This window comes from Rhizoctonia solani, chromosome 3, assembly GCF_016906535.1.
Source record: "Rhizoctonia solani chromosome 3, complete sequence".
NCBI lineage: Eukaryota > Fungi > Basidiomycota > Agaricomycetes > Cantharellales > Ceratobasidiaceae > Rhizoctonia > Rhizoctonia solani.
Window position 1 is genome coordinate 996,805 of NC_057372.1, and position 25,426 is coordinate 1,022,230.

Consider the following 25,426-nt stretch of genomic DNA (forward strand, 5'->3'; position numbering starts at 1 on the left):
TGCACGATTTTTCTGATATTTTTAGTATTTTTTACGGACTTGATATCTTTTGTTTTTTGATCACGTGATCTTGGCGCTTATTATGCCGAGATGCCGCGCCGAGATGCCGTGCCAAGGGCGCTTAGGAGAAATCCAGGCTTCTGCGCAGCCCACAGCACGCTTCTCATTTGTCTTAGTTACTTCTTTCTCTCACGCGCACAGACCATGTAGATAGTGTGCTTTGTCTATATATACAGCAGGGAAATTGCTTGGAGACACCAAGTTGATTTTACCTTGTCTCATATTCATTGAGGAGGATTAGTCAGCCAGCTAAGTAGCAGGCCCCCAGTAGTACTCAGACGCTCACCACCCCTTAACCTACCACACCTCCAGGCCTAAGGCCCCTTTGCATTAGTTAAGTAGTAGTAGTCCGCCTTAAGCGGAAGTAGTATAGCCTCATTAGTTAGATTACGTACGTGTTGCCTGTAGTAGTACGGCCTTAAGCGCCCAACTCCACTAGCGTGTGCCCACCTTACAGTGGTGCACAACAAACTCCCCCCTTCTATGAGGATCCATGACGTCTTCTACGTGGGGTTATTGTCCAAGGTGAAACAAGACAAGAAACGGGCGTTTGAAAACCAACCGCCACCAGTTACCATAGACGGAGAAGAAGAATACAAGGTGGAGGGAATAACGGATATGGAAGAGAGAAACAGGGAATGGTTTTTCAGGGTCAAATGGAAAGGTTACGGATCAGAGGAGAATACCTGGGAACCAAGGGAAAACCTCAAGAACGCGGAAAAAATCCTGAAAAATTTCGAAAAGGAGATGAAGAAGAAGGCCCTTGGCGCTGCCAAGGCCCTTAAAGGGGGGGCAGTGTTGTAGACACATTTGATACCAGGGAATTTATTCCCATTTTCTTGGATTTAAACAAAGGCTAACGGACAACATTTTTGATCACGTGACTTTGGCGCTTATTATTATATATTAAGCACCAAGCCACGTCCCCATCCGCGCTTACCTTGGCATATGTAGCCACCTCCACCTGATGACATCACTATGACACGTCAGTGACACCTATGCATGAGTAAGGCCAACTGCGGATTGGGGTTCTTATTGGTTATGGTATTGCATATATTATATTTGTAATTAGTTCACCCCTGTAATATATAAGGAGGCCAACCAACCATGGTAACACCCAGGTCAATTACCTCTTGTTGCATCCCTATGTGTACAAGGCCTTACAGCCAGATCACTAAGTAGTATATTGCCTTAAGCGTCAGCTCCACTGTACATACATAGCTTGCCATTGCCCTTACGGCCTTGGTCATTGTTGTTTAGTAGTTAGACGTTGTAGGGTAGACCTTGCCGCCTTAAGCGGTACTTACTGTACACCCACACGGCCACAAGCGCCCGCGCCCTCAACGTCCTTTCAGACGTCTAGGACACATATACTCAACCAGTCCAACAACCTGTTGTCCCTAAGTCTAATACCTCTTGCTCTAAGCCTGCTATGCGCACCAACCCTAGCGCTGTTACTACTCAGTCAATTCAAGCAATTAATGCACTCACCCCCAGTAGTGGAGATGGAATCCAAACCTGTAGTTGGAATCCTAATGCCCCTGCCATCTCTCTTGCAAGAGAAAGAGGCGGAGTCAAGATCTCCATTGATGACACCACCCCATCTGGTCAGTCTGCACCTAATATCTTGAACAAAGTCACTAACCTAGCTGTAGAACTCAAGGATATCTGTTACAACCTCCTTAATTATACCATTGGATTTGCCTGATTTTTCTATTATTTTTAGTATTTTTTACGGACTTGTTATCTTATGTTTTTCAATCACGTGATCTTGGTGCTTACTATGCCAAGATGCCGCGCCAAGATGCCGTGCCAAGGGCGTTTAGGAGAAATCCACGCTTCTGCGCAGCCTGCAGCATGCTTCTTATTTGTCTTTTGTACTTCTCTTCTCACACGCACAGACCATGTAGATAGCGCATTCTTGTCTATATATACAGCAGGAAAATTGCTTGGAAACCCCAAGTCAATTTTACCTTGTCTCATACTCATTGAGGAGGATTAAGTCAGCCAGCTAAGTAGCCGGCCCCCAGTTGATCTCAGACGTTAACTACCCCTTAACTCACCACACCTCCCAGGCCTAAGGCCCCACCGCTAGTAGTAGTCACCAGTAGGACGCCATACGCATCATTAGTATAGCCTTTAGATAGTGGATTACATAAACAGTGTACTAGTAGTACGGCCACAAGCACCTGTCCCATTAGCAAGTACCCACCTTACAGTGGTGTACAACAATATCTTTGCTGGTTCTAGCAACACCAACAGCTCCAAGAGCAATGATCACCACACATTCAGCCTACTCACCAACACCTCCTCTGTACTATCCACACCTACCATCCTGTCCAAACTTGCCTTTGCACTGGATGCCCTGCCAACGCCACAATTGACTACATCCATTGTCCTAGACGTCCTTAAGGGGCATTGGGGAAGCAGGTGCTTGTGGCCGTATAGAACTGAGTGAGAACCGCTTAAGGCAGCAAGGGTACTACCTACAACAACAAACTACCTAACTACAATGACCACATGCTGTAAGGCAGTGGTGAGCTACGTACATACAGGGGGAACAACGCGTAAGGTGTTTTGGACTAAGTATTTACTGGGCAGTAAGGCCCTTGTACAATGAGATGTGTCACAACTAAGCTTGGACCTATGATACAAGTGGCTTAATGTCCATGGCCCTATCACCAATGGACTATGAGGCAAAGAGGGGCAAAGAAGGCCCAAGGGGTATGGTAAGGGTAGAGGGCAACAAGGCCTGGGTTATGGGGTTGTAGTAAAGTGCACTTATGGCCAACTAGGGGCCTGGGCAAAGGGTAGAGGTGAACTTAGGATGAATTGACAAAGAGGTCAAGTCTTGCTGTTCTAGCAGCAACTTGACCTGGTTTATATACAAGAGATAAGCCACATCAAAAACAACAGTACAAAATAGTGAGTCATTTACAATTTCACATCATATATCAAATATGTCACGTGATCTTGATGAGTCATAAATATATACCAAAAAAGGAAAGTGTCTTAGAAAAAAGTTAGAAAATAGTGAAAAATTATGTCATGCCAATGAAGGTCATGAAAAGATGCAGTGACAAGAGGTAATCAACCTGGGTGTTACCATGGTTGGTTGGCCTCCTTATATATTACAGAGGCAAGCTATTTACAAATACAATATGTGCAATACCATGACCAATAAGAACCCTGCTCTGCAGTTGGCCTTACTCATGCATACGTGTCACTGATGTGTCATGATAACGTCATAGGTGGAGGTGGCTACGTGTGCTGATTAAGCACAGATGGGGACGTGGCTTGGCGCTTAGCGTATGATATAAGCGCCAAAGTCATGTGATTAAGAAAGTTGTCCAATTGCCTTTGTTTAAAAGCAAGAAATTGGGAATAATATCCCTGGTATCAAATGTGTTTACAACATCCATTGACAGTATGCTGGCAGACAAATTTGGCCGCCTCCAATTATCCAACTACACTCCAACCAAGCCAGATTCCCCCTTGGCAACAACCAGGCATCTGGAACAATCCTGGGCCGCATTGGCCAATCTGTCCAACCCAAACAACCACCCCACCGTGGAGGAGGTGTCATAGACACAGTTGATACCAGGGAATTTATTCCCATTTTCTCAATTTTAAACGAAGTCAAATGGACGACATTTTCGATCACGTGACTTCGGCGCTTATATCATACGCTAAGCGCCGAGCCACGTCCCCACCCGCGCTTACCTCAGCATACGCAGCCACCTCCACCTAATGACATCACTATGACACGTCAGTGACACGTATGCATGAGTAAGGCCAACTGCAGATTGGGGTTCCTATTTGTTATAGTATTGCATATATTGTATTTGTAATTAGTTCACCCTTGTAATATATAAGGAGGCCAACCAACCATGGTAACACCCAGGTTGATTACCTCTTGTTGCATCCACTCAGTGTACAAGGGCCCCACAGCCCAGTAATTACTCAGTTAGCCACTTAGATAGCCTACACCGCCTTAAGTGGCTTTGTTACTGTACTTAGGTAGCTTGTCACCGCCTTAAGCGGTCTTGTTGTCGTAGGATAGTTGCTTGTTGCCGTAGATAGACTTACCGTTGCCTTACTGCAACTTCTCATTTGTACACCGCAGCCACAAGTGCCATCCTCCTTGATGCCCTAACGGACGTCTAGGACACTAGGTAATCAACCTTACGTTGGTTGCAAACCGTTCTGAACCCATCCCTACTAAGTCCCAACCCCCAAGAAGGATACCTGTACTAGCACAAGCAAAAAAACGTGATTGGACTCCCCTTTCAGCTGGAATAATCAAAGAGCTGTTGGTCCCACGTAGTAGCAAATTGCTATAAGGCAGACTATCCCTATTGCCCGCATACCACTGGTCACCGCACCATTTGTCAGCGGAGTCAATCAGCAGATCCACCCGCTTGCAGGAAACCCACTCTACATCACGCCTGTTCACGGCTGTTGATTAGTTGAAGGGACTGTCCAATGCTAGGCGGTTGACGCAGACTCTTAGCGCCAGAACAACAAAGCGCCCCATAAGTCCTGACCCAGGCACCCTTGGCTACATAGCCCCCATCATTCCCACTCGCCCACCATTACCTTGCGTACCCCCACGCGCTCTTCTTCACGGGCCTCCTCACACACTGGCTGCTCCTACCCACAACTGACCATGGCTACCCGCTCCAGGACAGCCTCTCGAGCCCAATCCCCCTTTGATCAGGGATACATGGAACCTGCACTTCCGCCAACCACCTCTGTCAAATATGGCAAGGTATCCCTTGAACAAGTCACACGGCTCCTCCTTGGCCTTGTTGGCCAAGTCAAATGCCTTGAGCAAGAAATTGCCAAGATCAAGGAAGCCGGAATCAAGACCCGGACAAACGTTGAGAACATCTCCCAAACCGTCAATGTTGTCAAGGATGGGCTCAGGTCCCTTCAATCCCATGGTCCCTGCACACCTGAAGGACCCCAAGCCAAGGCTGTGGAAGAAACGCCACGCCCCCTACCAAAAACCAAGCCTATTGGATTGGCTAGTGGGGGCCCCTTCTGGACAGAAGCGCCCAAGGTCCTCCCCAGTTTGGCCCAGCCAACCCCAAGAAGAGTTGCTCCCCCGCAAGTCCCATCTCCCCTTACATCTCCGCGTCTCCAATCCCCAATTGGAGCACCTGCCCCTCTCCCTCCGGCTCCAGCAGCCCACTACCCCGCTCCGGTCAAGGTTGACCACCCTGATGCCTACACAGGCAAAATAGGAAGCAAGGCAAAGCAATGGCTGACCAGGATGCTGGCCTGGACCCGCCTTAACTTGCGGATGTTCCCAACCAATCAGGAGGTTCTATCCTTCCTCCTGATGAACATGAAGGACTCCGCCGGGGCATGGGCCCATCCACACCTTGACCAGCTTGGATCACACCGGGCTATCATTCAAACGGTCAAGGGTTTCAAGATGGAATTCCTGGCAGCATTTGGCAACCCTGACGCCACAAGGGCCGCTGAGCAGAAGATAACCACCCTCACCCAGTCTGGCACTTGCGCGGACTATATCACCAAATTCAGGACCTTGGCCATGGAACTGGATTGGAACGACGCGGCCCTTTGAGGCCAGTTTGCCCGTGGCCTCCATTGGGAGGTTAGCCGTCAAATTGCAACCCGCAAACACCATCCCCGTACCCTCCTAGAGCTGCAAAACGCAGCACTTGTCATTGATAACGCCCTCCGTGAGGAGCGTGCTAGCCATCCGCCAAAGGATAGTAAGTCTAGCAGACCAACTAACCCCGCAAGGGGGACGGGTACCGGCCAGTCAAACACTGGTTCTAAGAAGCTCTCCGACAACCCAAACTTTGTGTCGGAAGAAGAACAAAACTGCCGCCGCGCTGCCGGCGCTTGCATCAAGTGCAGTAAAATGGGTCACAAGTTTGCAGAATGCCGCACGGGCTGGAAGGCTACCCCTATTGAGGATAAGGGGAAAGCCAAGGAAACCGCCAAGGTTGGCAAAGACTCCAAGTACCAATTGGGAAAAGAGTAAGGGTACCTGCTGCTGCGCGCAAGGGCCCCAAGGACTCTGGGCTTGTTGAAATATGTAATATATTGAATAGTAAAAATAGAATCTCCCTGCTCTTCACCATTTCAATCAAGCCAGAGAAACAAGCGGACCACTTAGAAGTCCTGATAGATTCAGGCGCCACATCATTGTTCCTACACCCACGCACTGCTGAGGCATTACGCCTACCACTCATAGACCTCCCTACACCCCGCACTGTTACTATGCTCAATGGGTTGAGCCCCCAGGCTGGCAAAATCTGGAAAAAGGCCATACTGACCTTTTCCTTTGATGGCAAACAAATGACAGAGACTTTCCTAATCTGTAACACAGGATCTCACGCTGCCATCCTAGGACTGAAGTGGTTAGACGCCCACAATCCGGAGATTGATTGGAATCTGCGCACTCTCTCTTTCCCTCACACCCCACCGGAACAAGTAACCATTGCCAAAGAGGAGGAAGCCAACAAAGACCCTCTAGAAGGAGTACCCCCTGAATACCATCAGTATGCTAAGGTATTTGGGGAGGAAGAATTCAATAAACTCCCTCCGCACTGGCATTACGACATTGGAATCAAACTTACGGAAGAAGGACCCCTCAACTTGCCTCTTTATAGTATGACTGATGCTGAGTCCTCTACGCTCAAGGACTGGCTTAGGGATGAACTCAAGGCGGGCAAAATACGCCCTAGCAAGTCTTCCATCAGCTCCCCCGTAATGTTTGTCCCTAAAAAGGATGGTTCCTGTTGTTTGGTTGTTGACTATTGCCGCTTGAATAACCGGACAAAAAAGAACGTTTACCCGCTACCCCGTCCTGACAACCTTATGGCCCAGCTGCGCGGCGCCAAGGTATTCACCAAACTAGACCTAAGATGGGGTTATAACAACGTCCGTGTCAAAGAAGGTGACAAATGGAAAACCGCCTTCCAAACAAAGTACGGCCTTTACAAGTCCCTGGTAATGACTTTTGGTTTAACAAATGCCCCCGCTGCCTTCCAGCACTTCATGAACAAGCTATTCAAGGATCTACTGGATGTATGCGTCATCATTTACCTTGATGACATCCTGATATACTCTAAGGATGACGCATTGCATACACAACACGTTCATGAGGTTCTGAGGCAACTAATGGAAAATCAACTGTTCTGCAAGGCATCCAAGTGCACGTTCCACGTCACCTCTGTGGAATACCTAGGGATCATTGTCTCAGATAAAGGTTTTAGCCTGGATAAGCTCAAAATCCAGGCGGTACAAGACTGGCCGGTACCTACTAAGGTTAAAGAAGTCCAATTGTTTCTGGGATTTGCCAACTTTCTTTGTTGTTTTGTTGCCAACTTTAGCCACATGGCTAGGCCGCTACATAACCTAGTGAAAAAAGACACACTGTGGAAGTGGGACACCAGGGAACAAGAAGCCTTCCAAGGATTAAAGGATGCCATCACCAATGCCCTGGTCCTTTGTCACGCTGATCCCTCTAAACCTTATTTTTTGGAAACAGACGCCTCTGGTGCAGCCTTGGGATCCATACTCAGCCAACGCCAAGAAGACGGACGCCTGCACCCATTGGGTTTCTTATTGGAGTCATTCAAGGGGGCCAAACAAAACTATGACACGCACAACAAGGAGCTTCTAGCCATCATTTGCTCCTTCAAGTACTGGCGCATCTTCTTGGAAGGAACACCACAACCAATCACTGTGTTCACGGACCGTTGTAACCTGGAATATTGGAAAGAATCCTGGACATTCAACCAACGCCATGCACAATGGCATTTACTACTTGCCAGATACAATTTCCAGATAGTCTACCGCCCAGGGAAACAGTCAGGGAAACCTGATGCCCTCTCACGACGTGCTGATCATGCTGATATTCCACCTGCGGATCAAACCATGCTCCCGGACCCCGTATTTGCCAACATTGCCCTAGTGACTCCCAAAAAAGAGCTACAACGCCAGATCAAGGCTTCTCTAGACCAGGATGAATCCTTGGAAGAAATCTTACAGTTCCTACAAAATGAGTCCAAGGCACCACCCTCCATTAAACGCGCATTCAAGGATTATGAAATGGAGGCTGGCCTATTGTTTTACCAAGGACAAATTGTAGTACCGGATGTAGGGACCTTAAGGACGGATTTGCTCAGGATCTTCCACAATAGTCCATTGGCGGGCCATCCAGGCAGACAAAGGACTCTAGAGTTAGTATCCAGGACTTACTACTGGCCTGGCATCCGTGCCAACACATACTGGCACGTTGACTCATGTGAAATCTGCCAACGGATTTGGAAACCCAAATACGCGTCAATCCCACCTCAGCCTCTAGAACTCCCATCACGCCCGTGGCAACATGTGTCATACAACATGATAGTAGACCTGCCCAAAGACGGAAATTGTGATTCTATCCTGGTCATTGTGGATAGTTTTACTAAGTACGTGATCCTAGTAGAGTGCTCCAAGAAGCTCAAGGCCCCGGAGTTAGCAGACCTATTCCTATGCCATGTATGGAAACGCTATGGCATGCCTGAGAAGACAATATCAGACTGCGGACGGGTTTTTAATAACAAATTCCTGAAGGCGCTGTACCAACGCCTGGGAATAGACCCCCACTTCTCTTTGGCCTATCATCCTCAAAGCGACGGGCAAACAGAACGTGTGAATCCTATGGTCAAACACTTTTTACGGGCATACTCAGGGATAAACCAGAAAGACTGGGTCAAGTGGTTACCAATGGCGGAATTTGCCTACAACAACGCGGTACACAGCTCAACAGGCAAATCCCCCTTTAAGGCACTATACGGCTGGGAACCTTCCTTGACTCCAAGTAACGTCTCAACAGACGTCCCTGAGGCAGACAACCTGGCAACCCAGATGGAAGAACAATGGCGGGAAATAGAGGCAGCACTCCGGCAATCAAAGACACGTATGGTAGCCGGAGAAGTAGGAGAACCACTTGAATTTGAAATTGGGGAAGAAGCCTGGCTAGACGCAAAAAATGTGAAGCTAAAGACCCTTAGTCCAAAGCTAACCAAACAACGCCTAGGCCCCTTCAAAGTAACCAAGAAAATCTCCAACAGAGCGTACCGCCTAGAACTTCCGCCCACAATGAGAATCCACAACGTTTTTTACGTGGGGCTTCTGTCAAAGGTCAAAAGGGACAAAAAGCGCAACTTTGAGAACTGGCCACCACCTGTTACCGTGGATGGAGAAGAAGAATACAAGGTTGAGGGGATCACAGACATGGAAGAAAGGAACGGGAAGTGGTTTTTCAGGGTAAAATGGAAAGGCTACGGATCAGAAGAGAATACCTGGGAACCAAGGGAGAACCTCAAAAACGCCAAAAAAATCCTAGAAAAATTTGAAAAAGAAATGAAAAAGAAGGCCCTTGGCGCTGCCAAGGCCCTTAGAGGGGGGGCAGTGTCATAGACACAGTTGATACCAGGGAATTTATTCCCATTTTCTCGATTTTAAACGAAGTCAAACAGACGACATTTTCGATCACGTGACTTCGGCGCTTATATCATACGCTAAGCGCCAAGCCACGTCCCCACCCGCGCTTACCTCAGCATACGCAGCCACCTCCACCTAATGACATCACTATGACACGTCAGTGACACGTATGCATGAGTAAGGCCAACTGCAGATTGGGGTTCCTATTTGTTATAGTATTGCATATATTGTATTTGTAATTAGTTCACCCTTGTAATATATAAGGAGGCCAACCAACCATGGTAACACCCAGGTTGATTACCTCTTGTTGCATCTACCAATTGTACAAGGGCCCTAAGCCCAGCAACTACTTAGTTTGTACCATCCACACCGCCTTAAGCGGCTTCTTTGCTGTATTCACATAGTCCGCCACTGCCCTTACGGCCTTGGTCACCGTAGTATAGCTGGTTGTTGTTGTAGGTAGCTTGCTCACCACCTTAAGCGGTTTTACTTAGATACATCCGGCCGCAAGCGCCCATCCCCTTGACGTCCTTATAGACGTCCAGGACAAGAACGCTACAAGGCGCAATTAGTTGCACAAGGGTTCAGTCAACAACCCGGCATTGATTTTGACAAGACATTTGCACCTGTTGTGTCATGACCCAACTGTAAGGTTGGTCACACGCTAGTGGGTTGGGCGCTTGGGGCTGTACTACTACAAACAAAGTTATACAACTACTATCTAAGGCTATACTAAGGTTACGTAAGGTAACCGTCTGCTTGACTAAACTACTGGCAAGGGGGGCTTAGCCCTGGAGGTGTGGTGAGCGCAATGAAGGGTGAGCTTCTGAACTACTGAGGGCTGGCTACTTAGCTGGCTGGGGATGATCCTCCTCAATGGTATGAGACAAGGTAAAATCAACTTGGTGTTTCCAAGCAATTTTCCTGCTATATATATAGACAAAACGCACTATCTACATGGTCTGTGCGCGTGAGAGAAAGAAGTACAGAAGACAAATGAGAAGCATGCTGCAGGCTGCGCAGAAGCGTGGATTTCTCCTAAGCGCCCTTGGCACGGCATCTTGGCGCGGCATCTTGGCATATAAGCGCCAAGATCACGTGATTGAAAAACAAAAGGTATTGAGTCCGTAAAAAATAGTAAAAATAATAGAAAATTTGTCCAATTCTAATGGTAAAAATAAGGAGTTTGTAACATTGCCCCCCCCTTAAAGGCTCTTGGCGGCGTCACAAGCCTTTCTGAGTCTAGCTTGGTTGAATTGCTTGATCTCTTCTTGGCTGTGTTCCTGTTAAGAGTTGTGTAAGTACAGGAGTAAGAAAGAATTACTATATACAAAATGTATATGAGAATAACTAAGAACTAGTATTAAGAATCAGAATATATGCACAGAATATATGCACAATATAGGCTAGATTATCAGGAATAACAACTCCTAACAAATAGTCTAGCAACTATGAAGTGCAGGTGGTTGGTTATGTATAGTACCTTAGACTAATGTTACTTAAGCCTAAGTGACTAAGGGTATGTACACTTAAGGTCTCTGGGATAGTTCCTTAAGTAAGAGGGTTACCTGACTAATGTACAGGATTTATAGGATTTGCCTAATGAGTATAGGACTTATATATGCTTAAGTAAGACTTAAGACTTATGGGGTTTACCTAAAATATATCTAGGATTTATGAGATATTGTAGATAAAGCTATCTACAATATAAGGGGTATGGTGGATTGAAACACTATCACTCAATCACAACAATCCTTACAGTATTGTCGCACTATACTCAATGTTGAACTCAACAACTGTGACAGTCAAGGGGCACAGGGTCGCAGTAAGTACTCTAATAGGTTACCCTGTGTCTGTTGGGACTGGCCTATGGTCTTAGTGCGCCAAATAACCTCCTATGCTATTTACAGTGAGTCAATCACTAAAGTAAATGCGCAGATAAGCTGTTAAAGGCTTGTGTGTATATGTCAATATATAAGAGTGGATAAATGGATGCATTAGAAGCGTCTTCACAGGGTCCTTTTATACCCTGAGAAGGCGCACAAACAAGTATATACATGATTGATACCAAGAGGGGGTACAGGAGGTACATGTGGCAACTGAAACACTTGAGGGAGCCGATACTTTGGTACATAGTAAACAAACAACAAATCCTAATATTTGCCCCAAGGCAATGTTTGCCCCAAGGCAGTATTTACTTATGTGGGTCCTTAGATGTCCCAAGGCTAAGTGTTTCATCCTTGGAGTAAACAGTCCCAAAGGTAGGATACCTCTGCATTGGGTACTTACAGTAAATGGGGCATAACTCTACCAAATGTTGTCCGTTTTGGGAGTTTGACCCAGCGTTCTGGAGCGCACAAACATGCGCACCTAAGCGCAAGCGATTCGGCAGTGTGGGGAGCCCGAGTGATGGAGAAAAGGCGCATTTAGTGCGTCGGCGCTTAAGGGCTGATTAAGCGCCGGAGCACTTGCCTATGCGACAGGGGGGGACCCTGAATATTTCTGTGTGTAGCCACAAGATAGAATCTTGAATAATAAATACTACAAACAGGAGAAATATTACTTGCTACTGTTTATCTACTCAGCTGAATCTATGTATATTTAAATGAGTGAGAAAACAGCATATATGCAAAAGGCACCGCATATTAAGGGTATTCCTGAGGTTTGTAGGTTTTGTAAAGGTCACTATTGGATAGAGGGACCTTGAAAACCTTAGTTCGCATCTTTATCTCATTTATTTACAGTAAGATTACTAGTGTAATTAATAAAATAAGTACAGATTAAAGAAGAAATGTCATATCCATAACAGTTCCAACAGTTCTTCCGGCTCCCATGAGTTGTCTTCTGGGCCGTACCCCTTCCATTTGACCAAATAGAACCATTTCCCTTGTTGGCATTTAGAGTTAATAATTTGTTCAACTTTGTACTCTTCTTCCCCTTCTATTGTTTCAGGAGGGGGCCTTTCAGGGAATGGTTGGCTTGGAGATTTGTGTGCCTTGGACAGTAATCCTACATAGAATACATTGTGGATCTTCAGGGTCTCTGGGAGTTTCAGGCGGTACGCATGACTGGAGATTTTCTCTGTGATTTTGAATGGTCCTAGTCTCCTGGGGTCTAGTCTGTTGGAGTTTGTTCTAAGCTCCACGTTTTTTCCGTCTAACCAGACCTTATCACCAATTGAGTATTCCGGTATTATCCCCTTGTTTCCAGTCATTTTTTCCTTACTCATCCTGAGAGCTGCCTCTGCTTCTTTCCATTCTTGTGCAAGGGTATCTGCCACATGGTTGGCTTCTGGTACGTTTGCTGGAATGTTGGACGGGTTCATGACAGGGTTTTGTCTGTATACCAACTCAAAGGGGGTTTTTCCAGTGGCGGAGTGTCTTGCATTGTTGTAGGCATATTCCGCTAATGGTAACCAGGCGGCCCAGTCCAAGTGGTCTGCCGCAACATATGACCTTAAGTAGAACTCAATGAACTGGTTTACCCTCTCTGTTTGCCCGTCTGACTCTGGGTGGTAGGCTGATGAGAAGGATGGTTTCACCCCAAGGCGTTGGTAGAGCGCCCTTAGGAATTTTCCTGTGAACGTAGTCCCTCTGTCTGATATTGTTCTGACTGGTAACCCATGGAGTTTCCACACATGTGAGATGAATAATTCCGCTAGACCCTTAGATGTAACTTTCTTGGTAGTTGGAATGAAATGCCCAAATTTTGAGAATGAGTCAATGACTACCAAGATTGCATTGTGACCGTTTGACTTTGGGAATCCTGTGATAAAGTCATAGGAAATGGTCTGGAACGGATAGGGGGGAACTTCCAGTGGTTTGAGGGCAATGACCGGGCCGTGAGCTTGGCGGTTGGCCTGGCATGTGGGGCAACATTCTACCCATTCTTTGGCGGATGATTTCATGCCTGGCCACCAGTAGTTGCAACTTAGAAGTTCAAGGGTTCTCTGTTGGCCCAGATGGCCCGCTAGCAGGGAGTTGTGAAATTCCTTCAGAAGTTGTTCTTTCAAGGTTTCTGAATCTGGGACAACTAGCTTCCCACGGTACCATAGCAGGTCCTCTTCCCAATTGTAGTTTCTGTAAGCTTTCCAAATGGAGGGAGGTGCATTGTCCGCATCTTCTGTGAGGAATTGGATGATGGGTTCCAGGGATGGGTCCTCTCTGAGTTTGGAGCAAATTTCTGTGACTATTTCAACTTCTTCCTCTGAGGTATTGGCAAAGACTTCTGCTGGTAACATGACCTCTGGCTCTGGGGGCGTGTCTACATAACCTGACCTTCTGGATAACGCGTCTGGTTTTCCTGATTGCTTTCCTGGGCAATTGTTGTGACCCAACTGTAAGGTTTGTCACACGCTAGTGGGTCAGGCGCTTGGGGCTGTACTACTACAAACAAAGCTATACAACTACTAACTAAGGCTATACTAAGGCTACGTAAGGTAACCGTCTACTTGACTAAACTACTGGCAAGGGGGGCTTAGCCCTGGAGGTGTGGTGAGCGCAATGAAGGGTGAGCTTCTGAACTACTAAGGGCCGGCTACTTAGCTGGCTGGGGATGATCCTCCTCAATGGTATGAGACAAGGTAAAATTGACTTGGGGTCTCCAAGCAATTTCCCTGCTGTTTATATAGACAAATGAGAAAGTATATACATGGTCTGTGCGTGAGATGAGGAAGCGTTCATGTGAAAAGAGAAGCGTGCTGCGGGCTGCGCAGAAGCGTGGATTTCTCCTAAGCGCCCTTGGCATGGCATCTTGGCGCGGCATCTTGGCATGAATAAGCGCCAAGATCACGTGATTGAAAAACATGAGATATTGAGTCCGTAAAAAATACTGAAAATAATAGAAAATTCAGGCAATTCTAATGGTATATGTTAGGAGGTTATAACATTGCCCCCCCCCCTTAAAGGCTCTTGGCGGAGTCACAAGCCTTTCTCAGTTGTGACTTGTTGAAGCAACGGATTTCCTCTTGACTGTTTTCCAGTAGTTCCTCTGGTTCCCAGGAGTTGTCTTCTGGCCCATATCCTTTCCATTTGATTAGGTAGAACCATTTCCCTTGTTGCCTCTTGGAATCTATGATCTGTTCCACCTTGTATTCTTCCTCTCCTCTTATTGTTTCAGGAGGAGGGCGTTCTGGGAATGGCTGGTTTGGTGATTTGTGGCTTTTGGAGAGTAGTCCTACGTAAAAAACATCATGGATCTTCAGTGACTCAGGGAGCTTTAGGCGGTATGCGTGGCTTGAGATCTTCTTGGTGACTTCAAAAGGTCCTAGGCGCTTGGGGTCTAATTTGTTGGAGTTGGATTGAATCTCCACATTCTTTGCGTCTAGCCATACTTTTTCCCCAATATAGTATTCTGGGGTTGTGCCTTTCACTCCTGCCATTCTTTCCTTTGTCATCTTTAAAGCGGATTCTGCTTCCTTCCACTCCTGTGCAAGGGTGTCTGCTACAAGGTCTGCTTCTGGGACGTTTGCTGGGACGTTGGATGGGTTCATTACCAGGTTTCTTCCATAAACTAGTTCAAAAGGGGTTTTTCCTGTGGCAGAATGCTTGGCATTGTTATATGCATATTCAGCCAGTGGCAACCATGTGGCCCAATCTGAGTGATCTGCAGCCACATACAATCTGAGGTAGAACTCTATGAACTGGTTGACCCTTTCCGTTTGACCGTCTGATTCCGGGTGATAGGCCGACGAGAAGGCAGGCTTAATTCCAAGTTGTTGGTATAGTGCCCTGAGGAACTTCCCGGTAAACGTGGTACCTCTATCAGAGATGGTTTTTATGGGTAGCCCATGTAATTTCCAGACATGGTTGACAAATAAGTCCGCTAGACCCTTTGATGTGACCTTTTTTGAGGTGGGAATGAAGTGACCAAATTTCAAAAAGGAATTGATTACAACCAGTATGGCGTTGTGTCCCTGGGATTTGGGGAAACCTGTGATGAAGTCATAGGATATGGTGTGGAAAGGATAAGGGGGAACTTCTAAGGGCTTCAGGGAGATAGCTGGGGCATGCGCGCGTTGGTTGGCTTGACAAACTGGACAGCATTCAACCCATTCCTTAGCAGAAGATTTCATTCCAGGCCACCAATAGCTCCTGCTGATAAGTTCAAGCGTCCTTTGTTGGCCTGGATGTCCTGCCAGTGGGGAGTTGTGGAATTCCCTCAATAGTTGTTCTTTCAGGGGTTCTGAGTCCGGAACCACCAGTTTCCCGCGGTACCATAGCAAGTCTTCTTCCCAATCATAGTCCCTATAGGCCTTCCTAATTGAGGGGGGCGCGTTGTCTGCGTCCTCAGTAAGGAACTTGATAATTGGTTCCAGTGATGGATCTTCCTTGAGCTTGGCGCAAATCTCTGTGACAATTTCTAATTCCTCTTCTACTGTATTTGCAAAAACCTCTGGCAGTAGCATGACTTCTGGTTCTTGGGGGTTGTCAACGTAGTCTGATTGTCTGGACAAGGCATCCGGCTTCCCTGATTGCTTCCCTGGACAATAATGTATTTCAAAATTGAAATCGCTCAGGAATACACACCATCTAGCATGCCGTTGATTGAATGTCCTTGCTTGCATCCAGTACTCAAGGTTGCGGTGGTCTGTAAATACCTGAACCGGCTTGTCCGTAGCTTCCAGGAAAATACGCCATTCCTCCAAGGCCTTGATGATGGCCAGGAGTTCCTTGTTGTGAGTGTTGTAGTTTCCTTCTGCCCCTGAGAACAATTTAGACATATACGCAATTGGATGTAGTCAGTTATCTGGGCCCTGCTGACTAAGGATGGCTCCCATGGCAACCCCTGAGGCGTCTGTCTCAAGGTAATAGGGGAGTTCTGGGTTGGAATGGATGAGAACCGGCAACTTGGTGACCAGAACCTTCAACTCCTGAAATGCTGCTTCCTCTAGGTCGCCCCATGACCAGGGGGTTTCCTTTCTGGTAAGGTTGTGCAGAGGGCGTGCTACTGAACTGAAATTGGGGATGAATCGGCAAAGGTAGTTGACAAATCCTAGGAAGGCTTGGACCTGCTTGACTGTTTTGGGGGTTGGCCATGACGTGACCGCCTCAATCTTCTTCTGATCCATGGAAAAGCCTGCCAGGGAAATAACAATACCCAAGTAGTCCACCGTGGTGGCATGGAAGTGGCACTTGGAGAGTTTACAGAACAACTGGTTCCTCATTAGCCGTGATAGGACTTCCCTGACATGGGTTGGGTGGTCCTTAGGGTTCTCTGAGAAGATCAGGATGTTGTCCAAGTAGATAACCACAGTGACGTTGATGAGGTCCCTGAACAGGTTGTTCATGAAGTGTTGGAAGGCGGCAGGGGCATTGGTAAGGCCAAAGGGCATCACCAGGTATTCAAATAGCCCGTACTTTGTTCTAAAAGCCGTCTTCCATTTGTCTCCTTCCTTAATCCTGACATTGTTATAGCCCCAGCGTAGATCAAGCTTTGTGAATATCTTAGCATGTCTCAGTTTTGCCATAAGGTTGTCCTGTCTTGGGAGTGGATATACATTTTTGTGGGTTACCTCATTGAGTTTCCAGTAATCCACAACCAGCCTAAGAGATCTGTCCGCCTTCTTAACAAACATGACTGGGGCGCCAGTGGAAGAAGTGCTGGGGCGGATCTTGCCCGTTGCTAATTCTTTGTCAATGTGCTGCTTGAGCGCCTTGGATTCAGCATCAGTCATGCCATATAAGGGTCCCGGGGGTAGTTTAGCATCCGGGACAAGGTCTATGGATATATCATACTCCCTATGTGGAGGGAGGACCTTAAATTCTTCCTTGCCAAACACTTTAGCAAATTCATGGTACTGAAGAGGGAGGTCTGCCAAAGGATCTAGGTCTGCTTCTTCCTCAGAGGCAATCTGTGCTTGTTCAGGGAAGGTGATCAGTCCCTGTTGCCAGTCAATAAGGGGAGCTTCTGTTGTTAACCAAGTCATGCCAAGGATTGCCGGGGTGTTGCCAATGGGGCAGACAAGAAAGGGAATGGAGTGGGGGTGGCTGTTGGCCAAAACCGTGAGGTGAACCTGGTGCCAAATGCAACCAGTCTGGGATATAGTACCATCTAACATTCTCACAACTCGTGGATTTTTGAGTTGGGTTTTTGGGATTTTGTATTTCTCCACAATCAAGGGGGAGATGAAATTCAATGTGGCTCCTGAGTCAATGAGGGTTCTAAGGGGTTCTGCCGGGACATTTTGGATATATATATTGATAAAAAGAAGCGGTTTTTTATTTGAGTCTAGACCAAGATTTACAAATTCAACGCTATCTACTATATTGTCTGTTTTCTGAGTTGGGGGCTTGGCAGCAGTCCTCAACTTTAGTCTTTTCCTGACTCAACATCTTCAGCCACCTTGGCTACCTCCTTGATTGTTGCCTTCCAACCATTAGGGCACTGTTTGATGCCATGTCCTTTTTGACCGCACTTGACACAAAGGCCAGACGCGCGGCAGCAATCCCTTTCCTCCGGGGTAACGTAATTGGGATCCTCTGATAATCGGACCTGTTGAGTGGTGGTAGTGGAGGTGGTGGCCGTGGGGGCCGGGGATTTGGCAGGAACCTTCTTTGGTTGGTTTTCCTCATTTTTGCAGCGGATGTTGTCAATTTTAATTGCCGCCGCAAAGATGGCTTTGAGATTGTTGGGGATGCTATCTTTGGTAGACAGCAGTTCCTTGACCTTCCAGTGGAGGCCCTGCATGAACTGCGCAATGTAGGCCTCCTTGTTCCAGTCTAGCTCCGCCATGAGATTGCGGAACTCCGTGACGTACTTGGAGGTGGTGGTGGATTGGGAAAGAGCCGCAATTTTTCTGGCGGCAGCCTGTTTGGCGTTGGGATCGGCAAAGGCTTCCTTGAATTTGGCTGTTAGGGCCTGGATGGTGGTAGGAGGGTTACCCTTGCCCTTGATGATATTCCCAATGATGGGGAGGGCCCAGTTGGCGGCCTTGTCTGTCATGTGGTATAAAATCCACACAACCATCTGCTCTTCCTTGTCAAACTGATTGCAATGGAGAGCTACCCATAGCATCATTCAGTCAAGCCACTGAGTGGCTTTTTGTCCCCTGGTGTCACCCTTATAGGGGTCGGGGAGATCCATCTTGGGTTGTTTTACGCTGGACCCTGCGTCAAAGGGGGTGAGAGATCCCAAGTGCCTTCTAGGTGTTCCTTGAGGCTCCTTTTTGGGGAGCCTTGGTTCTTTGTCCTCCAAGTCAAAACCTGTTCCTCTTGAGGGGCGGAATGGGGCTTTGAGCCCAGGCCTAACCGTGCCTGGAGTGTGAGCTTCCCCCCCTGAGTGGGTAGGAGGGGTGACAGGCCCAGTCGATGGGCCAGGCTTGGTTTGGGCTCCGCCCTGGTCTTTGTCACCAACAAGGTTGTTGGTTTCCTTGCATATGGCTTTGAGCTCTGCAAGCTGTTGTCCTTGGGATGATATTTGGGCCTGCAAGGACCCAACTTGGTTGGTGAGGTTGAGGATAGCCTTGAGGAGAGCGGCAGTGGTTGGCTCCGGTTCCATTCCGGGCAAGTGTTGTGGAGGGGGTGATGGGCCGCAAGAGGGTGGTTGGGAGCGGGTTGCCACGGAACGTTGAGAGGAGCGGCTGGAGGGACAGGAGTATGGGTGTGGGACGCCAGAGCGTGTGGATGGAATTGTGAAGACGGTGTGGGGGAAGGTGCCTGTGACAGGACTTATGAGCTGTCATGACCCACTCCATTCCTCCCATGAGTCCTGACCTTGTCAAGCCTCCAACACACTCATGTTGCACACCAACATGACCGCAAGCACGCATATACTCGCACATATGCACTCAGAACCTCCAGGTTCCTACATATAAGAGACTTATGGTTGACATGGCTGGACTTAGTGATATTCTCTAAGTCCAGGTCACATGACCTTCCCCCCTCCAGTCCTTTATCAAATACTATACTAAACTACTACGGATTTGAGGTGGGGGGGGGGATGACATAATCTCTTCTATAATAATATATTATTCAGACCTTGCCCGCGGGCATTAACATTGGCCTGCAGCTATGGGGGCGGGGAGTGCAACGTCCCCCAGCAACTTGTATTATTAATATATCACTGTGCATCATATATACTATATATATCTTTGACAGTGGATATATATGGTAATAACCCCTCCAGATATGGGTTATGACATTGAAAACAAGCTGCTTACCTATACCCAGTATATATATACATATATATGTGTATATGTATTGCCTATAGGGGATGTAGGGATGACTAATGCCCCTACATCACTGATGCACAACATATTGTCCCAACAACACAACGTCAGATTACCATTTATGGTAACTCACCTTCCTAATTAGGAAAGAGACATAACTTGAAGAAGACTTTCAAGACAAATAGAGACTAAGCAACCTAGACTTACCAAAAATGGCAATCCCCTTTCCAAATTAGGAAAGAAGATGAAATGGATAGATGACTAAGCTTAGTCAGCTGAACTCTGATGAGTCAGCAACCAGATCACATGATCAACTCATGAATGACAAATCAACTATGACCAAGCATAATGACAAATGCTTAGTCATCAAGTACTACCTGCACTGCCACAATCACATGATGATGGCTGTGCTCAATCTCTGGGTAAAACCGGGCCGGATTGGGGAATAGGATTACCATATATGGAAATTGGATGAGTCATACTTATATTGTGGCGGTGCATGCCAAGAGTATGAGTCATACTTAAGCAGTGTTCCACGTGATCATGTGCTAAAAATAGAACCAACTCCGCCAAGACCTCACCTCACCGGTGTATTTCTTGGCATTTGATTGGCTAATCAAGCACTGCCACATGGTCCTTTGACTCATACTGCTTCTTGAGGCTGTGCTACGGCTCCAAGAGGCTGTGCTCCCATTTGAAATATGTATATAGACCCAAGTGATGCCCAGGTATATATAGGGGTGGAACAAGCTGCTTAGAAAGCCAGCTTGTTTTCCCTCATCTTACAACCTATAGGGACAAGCAGGTGTTGCTACACCTCAAAAAGAGCAACTGCGTGATTTATTTGAAATTCAACTATCAACAACTGTCAACAAAGGATCTCCACTGATCCTTCTATCTGATTAGTGATAAGAAGTACTGTCAGAGTCTTCTCATCACTAGGACCCTAGGTGTCCACTGCTTTACTTGCAAATAGCTAAAGACTTCCTCTGTGGGTTGCGCTATTTTGCCTCTTGATAACTAAGACTTCTTGTCTTCTACTTGCAAATAGCTAAAGACTTCCTTTGTGGGTTGCGCTATTTTTGCTTCTTACTGACTAAGATAGGTATATCTTGGAACTTGCAAGTAATAGAGACTATTATAGTGCTCTATTTGGCCTTCTTGCAACAATATGGGATTTCATAAGATGCAACCTAGGCGTGTATTTGGGACTTTGCCCCAATTGGATAACCCTGAACATGATCATGTCATGGAGCTGACATCTCCTATGCAAGGCATGGAACAGGGACATCAGGAAGGAGTAGGAATTACCCCTTCTAAACAGGCTGACCAACCGGATATGGAATCATTTCAACTTGCCACAGCTAGGATCCTAGACCCTAGGCATGAGAATCCAGGGAATAACACACCCTTGGAGGACCCTGCCACCAGGGAAAAGGAAACCCCTTTGGTAGATGAGGCAACCAGGAATAAGACAGTGAAGGATTTTATTGAAGACTTCTTTGCCAAATTCCCTGAGGAAACTCAACCACCAAAAACTGAGGCAAACAGGAAACGGATTACTAATGACCACCTTACAAGTACCCAAAAGGTCTATGGATTCTTAATGGAACTAGTAATGGGAGTCAAAAGGTTGGAGAAACATATTGACAACCATCTAAAGATGGAACAGGAAATGCTGGATTGAGGCATTTCTCAGGAGGTGATTGATGAATTGGATAAAATACTTCCCTTGTCTTCCCTCTGGGAGGCTGAGAACAACAGTGAATCCAATTCTGATAAATCAGGGTCTACTGAAATCCAATGTGAGGTGTGTGGGAGAACAAACCACTCTACTGAAGAACATAGGAAATCACGTGACCCTAGGGCAAAGGGCAATAAAGGGTCTGACAAGCGGAAAGATAAGGGTCCTGGCAACCCAGGGTATAAAGGAAGGCATCCCATGCCTGGGAAGTCATCTCAAACCACCACTGGCACCACTACTTTCTTATCCATCCCCATTACTAAGACATCATGCCTGCCATCAGAACAGAGACCAGGATCTCCAAGGCCACTGGAGATGCCACCTCTTACCACCTTGACAGATCCAGTGAGCACAGGACCAAGTTCCCTTGGTCCCAGGACAACCTGGATCAATGGGCACCCCCAGATCCATCCATGGGCTGGGACATGGGGAATGATCAACCCCCTATCACCAACATCTATGACTGGCATAAGGTCATCACAAGATGTGACTCCTTCCAACGATCCAAGGCTTATGCCAAACTACTTGATCCCTCAGCAACCCTTGATTACATACCAATGGGTCAACAATGGAAATGCTACTGGATTGGAAGAACCCTACGCTGTCCAATCAGGGGATACCTCCGCTGGGTTGGCAGTGAGCCACCAAAACAACCCAAACTAATGCAAAGTACCAAGTTCTTTGTGTGTAGAGGTAATGTGGGTGCCTCTGTGGAGGATGTAGTGAGGGCCCCAGTGCTAAAGCACACAAGGAAGTTGGCAGAGTGGCATCTAGACATTGAGGAAATTGATCCTGAATGGTGGATACCAATCTCAACAGTAAGGGAATGGCTGGCTGCGGAAATTGAGAACTGGAAAAACAAACTGCCATCAGGCTTAGGTGGCTATGTGGACAACCTCACTCCTGAGGATGTCTATTACATGATCCTAGAACGCAAAATGAGCATAGAGGATCTACATGACTGGCTCAAACAATGGGCCATGCAAGCAGCTCAGAATGATCTGAGCAGAAGTATATCCAACTTAGCAATCCATGAATTAAGTGATGAAGGAGGACATGAGTCTGACCTTGAAAGTAACAAGGCCATGAACAAATGGAATCCCTTGGATTATGCTGATGGAATGTGATGAAATATGTAACATCCCATCCAATAACCTTACATCCTTCTCTTCTTCCTTTTCTTCCAATGTTTGCTCCTTCTTAGTAACCATCTGTCTTATCTGATCTCTCAAGAATCATTTTATCTCTAAATGCCAAATGGAGGAAAAGAAAAGACGCTTTTATTGAGACAGGGTCCAAAACATACAAAGCAAGAAAAAACAAAACAGGAAGGGAACTATCTAATACAACTTATCACCAATATACACAAAGGTGCAATTGGTGTCTATCCAATTCTTGCCATCAACTGTGGCATAACTACAATCAGCAAATACAGAAGGCTTAGAATTGGAACAAATAACAGTAGAGCGCCCCCATTGGCAATGGCGCTCTGATCTGTAACTAGTGCGGAAATTGAAGTCTTCCTGCACCCACATCTTCAAAGGGACCTTGGACCAATCCATATCATCCAGCACTGCATACTGAACCATAGGATGGTCACTAAACTCATCAGAGTTAAGATTCTGCCTGAACCTAATGTGGTGGCCCCAAGAACAAGCAAGGGCTGACTTCCCTGTCTCTGAAGGACCCCACAAAACAAGGATCTTACCACAATCAGATTCAGGATCTCTTTCCAATATATTGGAAGTAACCCACTCCTGAACACCAGGTGGCAGGTTGACTGTAGCCCTGGTAACAACATGTCAATACTCCCTTCTACCATAGAAAAGAAGGAGACCCACTTCTTAAGGGCCTTGGGCTCACATACACCCTGAGGAAGGGCGCCCCTATCCCTGTAAAAATAACCAGTAAAGGCCTTGAGGTTGTTATACCCCATGGCCATATCACAAGGTTGGCGCTCCTTTAAGCAACCAAAGAAACCCTCTGCATCCTCTGCCTCCATTGCATAGGCAAAGTCCTCATTGCGCTGAGAAAGGAAGATTTTTAGCAAGTAATTTCACTCCTTATCTTGGAACTTACATTGGTCTTGGCCTTCAACCCTGCAGGGCATTGACCCAATAGGAACTCTTCTGTAAGGGTCCCATATTGTGCCTCCCAGGCATTTGCCTCCTTCTTGAGGTACTCATAGGCAGATAAGGGAGCAAATCTCCCATTACTGTCCTTGAGCAAAAGAAGATGCTCATGGGGGCGCACTCCTTTATACTTCCATAGGTTCAGGCCCTCTGAGGAGATAAGAGTCCTGGCCCAAACAATGACATGGCAATGCCAGTCAGGATGCCACTGTCCTTCTTTCAAGTCATGGGACTCTGTAACCCCCATGGCACTTTCCAAAAGGGGTCCCCCTCCACTCCTTAGAGTGAGCAGGTGGTCCACTAGACTAAAAAGGAGATATTAGTAAAAGAATACAATATCCAATCAGTTCACTTACTCCTTGACAACCTCATGACAAGAGGCTTGCACTGTATTCTCACCCTTGACATAACAGGCATATGTCAAGAGGTAACACTTCCCCTTGCGGCAAAAGCGCCTTCCTTCTTGAGGAAGAACCCCAATGTCCTCTTCCCCTTCAGGGGCTACAGGAACAATAGAGTCCCTTGACTCCAATGGAGCCATGGATGGGACAATGGAGCTTCCTCCATCTTCTGAGCCTTCCCTGTTGCTGGGCATGACTAACCAACGCCTGGACAAGGGGGGAAGCTTGCAAGATATCTGTGACTATACAGTTATCTTTTAGTAAAAGAACCTTTTACTATCAACCAAGACCACTTACTCCTTCTTCTTGGGAGTCCAGATCCAACCTTCTTTTTAGAGCTCTGGGAGTGAGCTGTGACAGAGGCAGCTCTTGACTCTGCCACACAGTAGATGCAATCTGGGAAACATAGGGGGTGGCATCCAACAGCCCTGAAGGCTGGGAATCCAAGACTGTGGAGGGAGTGGCGCTGGCAGTTGGGCATTGAGACATGTTGATGACTTATCCCACCTCCCACTGCCCTCTTCTTTATACCATGGGGGCCAAGAGACTGAGTCAGAGGGAAATGACTTACTATACCAATCCTTTCTGAACAATAAAATGGCACCATACAGTAACCAAGCAACCATGAAATATGTTGCTAACCAGGAGCTTCCAGAAGACTTGAGAAGCTACCTTACAAAGACAGTAGTGTGGGAACTTTCCCACAGGAAGAAAACAACATTCCAACAAGGATCACATGACCAAGAACAAGTCAGGTGACCTCAGAATAACTCATTGCACAATTACACCTAGGAGAACTTGACACCTAATAAGATATCTACCCAGACATCTTTTACAATGGCACAAGTTCATGTCCCCTAAACTATGTGCAAAAGGGGGGGCAATGTCATGACCCACTCCATTCCTCCCATGAGTCCTGACCTTGTCAAGCCTCCAACACACTCATGTTGCACACCAACATGACCGCAAGCACGCATATACTCGCACATATGCACTCAGAACCTCCAGGTTCCTACATATAAGAGACTTATGGTCGACATGGCTGGACTTAGTGATATTCTCTAAGTCCAGGTCACATGACCTTCCCCCCTCCAGTCCTTTATCAAATACTATACTAAACTACTACAGATTTGAGGTGGGGGGGGGATGACATAATCTCTTCTATAATAATATATTATTCAGACCTTGCCCGCGGGCATTAACATTGGCCCGCAGCTAGGGGGGCGGGGGGAGTGCAACGTCCCCCAGCAACTTGTATTATTAATATATCACTGTGCATCATATATACTATATATATCTTTGACAGTGGATATATATGGTAATAACCCCTCCAGATATGGGTTATGACATGAGCAGTTTTTTTGTAGTGTACTAACGCTAAACCCTTGCGTCTAGTACCTAGCGTTGGACTGTCCCTACAACAAATCAACAGACCTGGCGGTTG

General features: G+C 46.8%; 8 protein-coding genes across 8 annotated transcripts; 5 read left to right on the plus strand and 3 right to left on the minus strand.

Annotated features, from left to right (window-relative positions):
* Positions 1-543: 543 nt before the first annotated feature.
* On the plus strand, positions 544-864 carry RhiXN_02701 (Retrotransposable element Tf2 protein; the record flags this gene model as incomplete). Its single annotated transcript, XM_043322518.1, has 1 exon — positions 544-864. The coding sequence occupies one exon, from the start codon at positions 544-546 to the stop codon at positions 862-864; it is 321 nt and encodes a 106-aa protein (XP_043178014.1).
* A 628-nt stretch (positions 865-1,492) lies between these two features.
* Positions 1,493-1,768, plus strand: RhiXN_02702 (Retrovirus-related Pol polyprotein from transposon TNT 1-94; the record flags this gene model as incomplete). Its single annotated transcript, XM_043322519.1, has 2 exons — positions 1,493-1,667; positions 1,716-1,768. 2 exons carry the CDS (start codon positions 1,493-1,495, stop codon positions 1,766-1,768), a joined length of 228 nt encoding a protein of 75 aa, XP_043178015.1.
* Positions 1,769-4,729: 2,961 nt separating this feature from the next.
* RhiXN_02703 (Retrotransposable element Tf2 protein) lies at positions 4,730-9,513 on the plus strand (the record flags this gene model as incomplete). The annotated part of the gene is made up of 3 exons (XM_043322520.1): positions 4,730-5,577; positions 5,692-6,078; positions 6,162-9,513. 3 exons carry the CDS (start codon positions 4,730-4,732, stop codon positions 9,511-9,513), a joined length of 4,587 nt encoding a protein of 1,528 aa, XP_043178016.1.
* Positions 9,514-12,331: 2,818 nt separating this feature from the next.
* RhiXN_02704 (Retrotransposable element Tf2 protein) lies at positions 12,332-13,777 on the minus strand (the record flags this gene model as incomplete). Its single annotated transcript, XM_043322521.1, has 1 exon — positions 12,332-13,777. The coding sequence occupies one exon, from the start codon at positions 13,775-13,777 to the stop codon at positions 12,332-12,334; it is 1,446 nt and encodes a 481-aa protein (XP_043178017.1).
* A 660-nt stretch (positions 13,778-14,437) lies between these two features.
* RhiXN_02705 (Retrotransposable element Tf2 protein) lies at positions 14,438-19,275 on the minus strand (the record flags this gene model as incomplete). Its single annotated transcript, XM_043322522.1, has 5 exons — positions 14,438-16,239; positions 16,300-17,827; positions 17,881-18,539; positions 18,597-19,193; positions 19,272-19,275. The coding sequence occupies 5 exons, from the start codon at positions 19,273-19,275 to the stop codon at positions 14,438-14,440; spliced, it is 4,590 nt and encodes a 1,529-aa protein (XP_043178018.1).
* Positions 19,276-20,891: 1,616 nt separating this feature from the next.
* On the plus strand, positions 20,892-21,392 carry RhiXN_02706 (uncharacterized protein; the record flags this gene model as incomplete). The annotated part of the gene is made up of 1 exon (XM_043322523.1): positions 20,892-21,392. One exon carries the CDS (start codon positions 20,892-20,894, stop codon positions 21,390-21,392), a length of 501 nt encoding a protein of 166 aa, XP_043178019.1.
* A 326-nt stretch (positions 21,393-21,718) lies between these two features.
* RhiXN_02707 (Vegetative incompatibility protein HET-E-1) lies at positions 21,719-22,576 on the plus strand (the record flags this gene model as incomplete). The annotated part of the gene is made up of 1 exon (XM_043322524.1): positions 21,719-22,576. The coding sequence occupies one exon, from the start codon at positions 21,719-21,721 to the stop codon at positions 22,574-22,576; it is 858 nt and encodes a 285-aa protein (XP_043178020.1).
* A 213-nt stretch (positions 22,577-22,789) lies between these two features.
* RhiXN_02708 (uncharacterized protein) lies at positions 22,790-24,471 on the minus strand (the record flags this gene model as incomplete). Its single annotated transcript, XM_043322525.1, has 5 exons — positions 22,790-23,237; positions 23,291-23,475; positions 23,529-23,886; positions 23,938-24,224; positions 24,280-24,471. 5 exons carry the CDS (start codon positions 24,469-24,471, stop codon positions 22,790-22,792), a joined length of 1,470 nt encoding a protein of 489 aa, XP_043178021.1.
* Positions 24,472-25,426: the final 955 nt, after the last annotated feature.